General features: G+C 63.3%; 1 protein-coding gene across 2 annotated transcripts; it reads right to left on the reverse strand.

Moving 5' to 3' along the window:
- Positions 1-322: 322 nt before the first annotated feature.
- Positions 323-6926, reverse strand: CHI3L1 (chitinase 3 like 1). Of its 2 annotated transcripts, none has more exons than XR_011381347.1 (10): positions 6627-6926; positions 6406-6435; positions 5471-5672; positions 4988-5044; positions 4465-4615; positions 3601-3722; positions 2449-2572; positions 1454-1983; positions 1183-1299; positions 323-980 (listed from the first exon to the last, which is right to left on the reverse strand). XR_011381347.1 is itself a non-coding variant. In XM_008268558.4 (10 exons), the coding sequence occupies exons 1-10, from the start codon at positions 6649-6651 to the stop codon at positions 840-842; spliced, it is 1152 nt and encodes a 383-aa protein (XP_008266780.2). In that variant the 5' UTR covers positions 6652-6897; the 3' UTR covers positions 323-839. The 2 variants fall into 2 exon arrangements, 1 of the variants encoding a protein (XP_008266780.2); XM_008268558.4 differs by having other exon boundaries at positions 1801-1983; positions 6627-6897.
- Between the last annotated feature and the right edge of the window lie 313 nt (positions 6927-7239).

The raw sequence follows: 7239 nt of genomic DNA on the forward strand, positions 1-7239 counted from the left end.
CTGGTGCTGTGGTGGGCTCCCCCACCTCCCCAGGGTGGGAAGAGATAAAGCGCTGGGGCTGAAGGGCCTGCAGGAAACCCCAAGTTTCTTTCAACAAGGAGCTTGACTGGGAGGTCCGGATGGCGGTGACGCAATGCTGGAAGGCTCGGGGAAGGCCAGGGCTGGTGAAGCGGGGGCTGCTGGCATCCCCTTGGGGCTCCCCTGGCCCGGCGGAGGACATGGCAGCCTCAGCTCAGCAAGTGCTGGCCTCCCAAGCTCAGAAAGAGGGATCCAGAAGAGGGGCTGAGCTGGGCCCGTCCCACAAAACAGACCAAGGCGGGGCCATGCGACAAGCCGCTGTGCTTTATTGAACAGCTGTGGGATTAGGAAAGGGAAGAAGGGTAGGAGACGCGATTATGTTCCTAAGAGAAGGTTTCAAGTCTGGCTTTGCAGAGGGTATAATTAGCAGGGTCACTGGGTCTTGTAGGATTTGGGGCTACATGGTGGTGGCACTCGCCCAAATGGTGTCCTTTGGTAGGGAGGGCCGTGGGTGGGGAGTCGAAGACGCAGCCTGGGCCAGGCTTGGGGTCTGTGAGCATTTCCACTCATCGGCAGGTGTGTGCTAACCTGGGGTCTTTCACCATGCTGGCCCTCACAGCCCCTGCCACAGCCCTGACCACCTCCCTGTCCACCAGGGCTCAGCGCCCTGTCTTAGGCTACACGGTCTCCTGCACAGGTTCCCAGGGAGGGAGCCAGAGGCTCAGCCGAGGACCCAGCAGTGCAGGCAATGGGGCTCCTGGCCGGCTGGCGCCCGAGGCCGACGGGACCTCCTTGGCCCCCACTGTGCACAGAACACAGGGCTAAGGCGCGTCGAGGGCGTCCTTGATGGCGTTGGTCAGAGGGAAGCGTAGGTTCTGGCCGCAGAATGAGCCCTGGAAGTCATCCAAGTCCAGCGCCCACACCATGGCGCCGGCCAGCTGCCTGTTTTTCAGGTACCGCACCTGGCAAAGGAGGCCCACAGAGGGCAGGGCTGGGTCCCCTGGGCCAGGGGCGTATAGGGGGAAATGTCCTCTGCGGGCCCCTCCCCCAGGGAGGGAACAGTAGGTACCCGAGACCCACACACCAGCCCCCAGCCCTGTCCTCTGTGCAGGAGACTGGATTCCGGCTGTTCCGGGCAGGGCCCCCTCCCTTGAGGAAGCTTACCTTGGCTTTGACGCTCTCCAGGTCATCGTACCCCACCCACTGGTTGCCCTTGGTGGCATAAGGGACCTGCTGGCCCAGGAGTCTATGGACTGTGGCACCGTGGAGAAAGTCACAGATCTGAGAAGAGAGCAGAGCAGGGCTCATGTCAGGAGTGGCACTGACTCAGCAGGGGACAGGGAGAAGTCACCCCACCCCCCACCCGATCTCTCCCAGCCCCTTGTCCCATCCTGCAGCCTCAGCTTCTGCCGCTTTGTATAAAACAGATGCAAACCTCCCAGCGTTCCTCTGTCATGTGGGTTCAGGACTGGTCCAAGGCCACACAGAGCAGCAGAGGCTGAACTGAAACAGAATCTGCCTCCCGGCCATGTGTGTTTCCTGGGCTGGGAGGAAGACCCTGCTTGCTGGCCAGGAAGGTGTCCTGGGAGCTCGGGGTGGGGAGGGGCAGGCCCGCGTGTCCACACCTGCTGGCCAGTGAGTGGCAGAGGTCTCGGCTCTCCATCTCTCCCTCTGGGGCGTGAGGTCAGCTGAACATCTTTTTATTCCCAGACAAGAAAAAGCCTCGTCCCCAGGGCTGCTGGTGGTGTTGGGGGCTCTCACCATCTCTTCTGACTCCCTTACCTCGTAGTAGGCGAGGGTCCCTTCCTCCTTGGTGAATCGGCCTGGAAGTCCTGGCCCCGAGATGGGGGCGCCGACACCCGTCTCGGAAGAGGCCAGAGTGAAGCTCTTCCCGAAGGCAGGGATGCCCAGGACCAGCTTATTGGCAGGGGCCCCCAGCTTCAAGATGTAGCCCACAGCGTAGTCCTGGATGGGGACAGAGCCGGGAGGGATGCAGGGGTCAGGGAGGGTGGGCAACGAGCCCTCTGCCACGACACGGGGCTGCAGGTGTCTGGTGCATCTGGGATTTCCCTGTCCATCCGGGAAGCAGTGGCGTCAGTTTCAAGTGCATTTCCTCCTTCCATTCTCAGGAGAAACCCTTTTAAACTTAGGCAGGCATAATCGCTACTGGACAGATGCAGAACTCAGGTGATTGGCTCAGGTTTCCCAGCAAGGGAACGGCAGGCGGAGGCTCCTGCTCTCTCCCAGCCAGGCCCTGCCTTCACACAGCCCACCCTGCAAGCCACACCTCCAGAACCATGGAGAATGCAGACTTGGGAGCTCCGCTGGCGCATCTGTGAAATGGGCCTGTTAACCTCTCTCTTGCAGGACTGCACTGAGGAGAGGGTTGGTCTGTGGGCCCTGGCAGGTGGCAGGGCCTTGGGTACTCACAGTGTTGCTGAATCTGTCAGGACTGGCATCTTCCTGGCCCCGGAACAGGGGGCTGTGGTGTCCGGTGGTCCTGCGCCAGGCTCCGTGGAAATCGTAGGTCATGATGCTGATAAAATCCAGGTATCTGGAAATGAGAAAAGCCCTTGGCTTCACATCCAAGGCCTCAGCAGGATGTGAGCAGAGGCAGGAGGCAGCTGATGGGCTGGCTGCTAAGTCAAGTCCCAGGCGGTCCCCGGAGCGCTGTCCTGGCTGCCGGCCCACCTGCCCTGGCACCGGCCCTGGCCCACAAGGGCACTTGAGGCAAGTGTGGGTCCCTGGGTCATGGCCCCGCACATGTCTAGGGGCCGGCCTCCATCTCACCTGCCGCTCCAGGGCAAGCAGACTAAAAGCAGCGTGGGAAGCAGCTTAGGAGGACAGCGCAGGACCAAAGTGGTCTGAGCCGAAGACGCGAGATGGTGGGAGGAGGCGTCCATGGCTCCGGGGGGAGGAGGTGTCCATGGCTCCGGGAGCACTGGAGCCAGACTGTGCCCCGTGATCTCCTGCCACCGGGCACAGGTGCATAGCCACCTCCTCCCTCCTGCCAAGGTTCGTGCCAGCGGCAAGTCTGCACCCCTCCAGGATCCTAAAGAAGGTCCCAAGGCCACTGCTCCGTTCCTGGGTCTCCTGGGTCCCTCTGGAGCCACAAGGCCGCTGGGCTGCCGGTTGCCACTCTCAGACACAGCAGGGGCCAGGGGATGAGAGGGACTAGGCCCCAGGAGAGGGGGCGGCTGAGGGGGTGAGGCCGCCTTGAGCACACCTCACACTCTGGAAACCAAAGGTCTCCTTGCTGCTGTGTGGGCACTGCAGGGTCCAGCGCTCGGCCCAGCCTGGCGTGGGGGAAGCAGCCTGTGACGGCCAGCAGGAGTGTAGCTGCACCTGCTCCCTTCCAGAGTGCACCCATAGCAACTCTCAACAGGCCAGCGACACCCCATGCAGAAAGGGAACAGCGGGCTTGATTATGCCCCATTCAGCAGACGGGGAAACTGAGGCACACGGCGGGGAAGCGACTTGTTCCAGCTCACAGGACGAGGTTCTGGAAGAACCGGGACTAGAAGCCCCGTCTCCTGCAGGGGGAGGGGGTCGGCAGAGGCGTGCAGGGCGCTGTCTGCCCACCGGGAAATCTGGGCGATGTCATAGCCACTGTCGAGGGCGACCTTCCCAGCAGACACGGCGGCACTCAGCAGGAGCTGCTCTGCTCCTCCCCGAGCCTCCTTCGCGAATTCGGCCTTCATTTCCTGGGGGGGGGGGAGGCAGGTGAGCGCAGACGGCCTGGGAGGCACAAGGGAGACTTCCGAGAGAGGCCCTGAGCTCCTCACCGCCCTCCCCCGACGGCTGTGATCAGCAACTCTGATGGCTCGGTGGAGGTGACAAGGTAACCCATCGGGGGCCTCATCGTCAGGGCCACCTCCTTGTCCTAAAACACGTCTGGACCGCACAGCCCCAGTCCCATGCACACCACCAGCTCCTGGACGCTCCCTATCCGGAGGGACCCGCGGGACAGCGCGGCATCCCGGCGGGCTCCAGACGCTGCTGGAGCCCGTTCGGCTTTCAGTCCGAGCTTTGCTCTAGCCAGCTTGTGAGATCTCAAAATCCCGGGATGATGTAGATGATTGCTCTGCCCCCAGGGGCACCAGCGACCCTTGGGCTTCCCCCGGTGAGCTGGGGGAGGACCCTGCATGCGGTGCAGGCTGGGTAGCAGGTGGCATCAGTTTGGGACAGAACAGTGGATACCCCACTTGGGGGCAGTGATGAGCCCCTTTGGTCAGTGCCGACCCTCTGCCTCTCCCACCGGGACCCCCCAACCTCCCAACGTGGTCACCGTGTGTACGATCTGCAGGGCAGGGCACCCCAGGGCTCTGCAGCCAGGATGCTGTGGCCCCTCTTTGCCTGTCCTCAGGAGACCATTGCAGGAGGCAGCATCTAGCCCACCCCCATCCCTGATGCCTGCCCGCCTCCCCCTGCCCCTCTGACCGGCACCTTGACGAGCTTGGTGAAATGCCACCGGTCTCTCCGCGTCGGGTAGAGCCAGGCCAGGTCCAGCCCGTCGAAGCCATGGGCGCGCAGAAACGGCGGCACCGACTTGATGAACTGCCTGCGGCTCTGGGTGTTGGAGGCTATTTTGGAAAATCTAGGGCCAAAAGCACCACGTAATGTGACCAGCACAGGGGTTCTAGGTGCCTGGCCCTCTGGCGGGCTTTCCAGGGCCTGGGGAGCAGCGAGCCTGAGCCCATGCAGCTGAGGAGGGACTGGGACAGGCTCTGCCCGAGGAGGTCTGAGAGACAGCGGGAACAAAATAGGCAGGGGAGCAGGAGACGCTGCGTGACCCCTGGCAAGGCCCTCTCCCTCTCTGGGCTCTGGTTTCTTGGCTGTACGTGGGGCAGGCCCCTGACGGCCATTTAGGCCTCTGTGCCTAACCTTCCTGGAGCCCCTGGGACCTCTCTACAGCGAGTGGGGAGACCCAGGCCTCACCCCTGTTGCAGCCCCCTCTGTGCCCTCTTACCTCTGAGAGCCAAAGTTCCACCCTCCCACAGACAGGAGGGTCTTCAGGTTGGGGTTCCTGTGGGACAGGGAGGGGGGAAGGCAGGGGTGAAGTGAGGTGACACCAAGTGGCCCCATGGTGGAAGGCCACAGTAGGTAGAGATCTAGCTTTGGGCCAGGGGCTGGCTTAGGCCTCTGTGGTCCTCGCAGCCCTGGGATTCAGGGTCCTAAGTGGTCCCACACTTGGTGGCAGTCGCTGTCCAGTTTTGTTCTTCACAGTGGGGAAGCCAGGGCAGGGCTCCCTGGAGAGGCTCCCGTAGTGGGAAGGAGAGGCCCTGCCATTCCCAGGGGCCTCTGCCTCCAAGCGCACCCCAAATGCTGCCCTACACCCACCGTCATTGCCCCCTCCCATTTAAGCCAAGGCCTCCAGCTCTGGGCCCAGAGGTGGGTTCTGTGCGCCCTTGGGCAAGGCCGTCCTCCCACCCTGGCCGGCCCCGGGCCCCACCTGGTCTTGAGCGCGTTCAGCATGCCATAGAGCGTGGCGTCGTTCCACTCCCACGTGTCAAGTTCATTGTCGCTTATGTTGGCAAAGCTGTAGATGATGTGGGTGCAGAGGAAGCGGCTGATGGCATCGGGCAAACATCGCCCTTCCCCTTCCCGGTACTGCGACCAGTTGGTGTAGTAGCAGACCAGTTTGTAGGCAGAGCCTGAGGAGAAGGCAGGGGTGGGGCCTGGGATGGAGGCCTCTGGGCTGAGCGCCCGTGGAGTAGCTGGGGTGTGGGGGTGAGCCGAGAGGGGCTCAGGTCATCGGCGCATGCAGAAAGTGCATGGCACAGAGGGAGACCGTGCCTGGCACTGTGTGGGAGCAGATCGCAGGGTGTGGATGCCAGCGAAGTGAGGGCTCAGTGCAAGGCCAGGAAGCCTCCTGGAGGAGGTGGCCTTGAGGGAGAGTAGGGACCCAGCCCACGACAGCCCAAGACACTTGACCCTCGCGTTACAGCCTTCCTCCATCAGAAGTGTCCCTAACTCAGCCCGCAGCTGGCCCACGGGAGCCTCAGAACACAATCTCCAGCTCCCCCGAGCCGGGGTGCAGGATCACGACAGACCGGGAAGTGCCCCATCTCCTCCACCCCTAACCCCTGCTATGGCACAGGCCGTCTCCCCTGGCCGGGCTCCCTTAGCGCTCCCTCCGCTGCTGGGCAAAGCTCTCACCGACCCGAGCCTTTTACAGTCGCTATTTTGGACAGCCCCAACCCAAATATTCAGAGCAGCGGAGACACGGATAACGTACACCCACTCGTGGCATGGAGGCCTGGAAGAGCCTGGACAAGGGCTCCCACCTCGCCAGACCCCCCCCCCCCACCTTCCCTGTGCCCTCGACACGCCTCCCAGGACTGCAGGTGTGTGGTGGGTGGGGGTGGGGGGAGGGGCATTACTCACAGCACTGCAGCAGCACCAGGACCGCCAGGCCTGGAGGGGAAGCAAGACTGGGCAAGGGCTTCCTGCCTGTGTACCTGCCACCCCCTCCCCGCAGGATTCTAATGCCGGTCCCCCTTCTCCCCTGGCCCGGCCTCCCCGCCCCTCCCCCCACCCAGCAGGCAGGGGGCCTGGTCCTAGGGTGCAGAACCCCTAACCCCACCGGCCTTGGCCAGATCAGAGACCTGTCTGAGCCACCGTCAGGCCCATCCCAGCAGTGGCAGAGTGGGGAGTGGCCGGCCTCTGCCCGGGGCCCCTGCACTGTCCTTTTAAACCCGTCTCGTCCCACCTCCGCACGCCCAGCCCAGCCCCGTTACAGGAACTGCGCTGTGTGTCAAGGGGAGGTGTGAGTGAGACGAGGTCGGGGCTGATGTGCAGGCCGGCAGGGAGGATTGAGAAAGTCTGGGGTTTTGAAAGCCCTGGGCCAGCTCTCCCTGCCGCATCCGAAGTGGCAGCCGGCCGCGGGGTGGGCTGGGAGCCACTTCCTCCTGCACCCGGCCCCCGCTCCTCCTCGCCAGCACTTTCCCAGCCTCCCTGGCAGCCTCTACCTTCACATCTACAGCCCTCGGAGCCCTCTGCCAGGTTGCAGGCCAGGCCCAATCAGCTTACATAAGCCTGGGAACAAGGCTGTTATTATCCGGCCCTGCTGGACTTCCCCTCCCCCGACTTTCTCCCTGCTTCCTGCTGGTTGCGTCTAGGGAAGAGCCAGAGAGCCCCCGGTGGGGGGACCGAGAACCCCGAGCTGAGGGCTCCCCTTGGGGTCCACAACCCTTCCCTTCCGCAGTTTATGCTCTGATT

Source organism: Oryctolagus cuniculus, chromosome 13 (assembly GCF_964237555.1).
Source record: "Oryctolagus cuniculus chromosome 13, mOryCun1.1, whole genome shotgun sequence".
Lineage (NCBI taxonomy): Eukaryota > Metazoa > Chordata > Mammalia > Lagomorpha > Leporidae > Oryctolagus > Oryctolagus cuniculus.

Bases quoted from the DNA above. Each gene is read 5' to 3' on its own strand.
- CHI3L1 (XM_008268558.4), bottom strand. From the start codon at position 6,651: ATGGGCCTGACGGTGGCTCAGACAG. The intron at 5,045-5,470 runs GTGGGGCCCGGG...CCTGTCCCACAG, and splicing joins CTGAACGCGCTCAAGACCAG to GAACCCCAACCTGAAGACCC. The intron at 3,723-4,464 runs GTGCCGGTCAGA...CCCCCCCCCCAG, and splicing joins ATTTCACCAAGCTCGTCAAG to GAAATGAAGGCCGAATTCGC.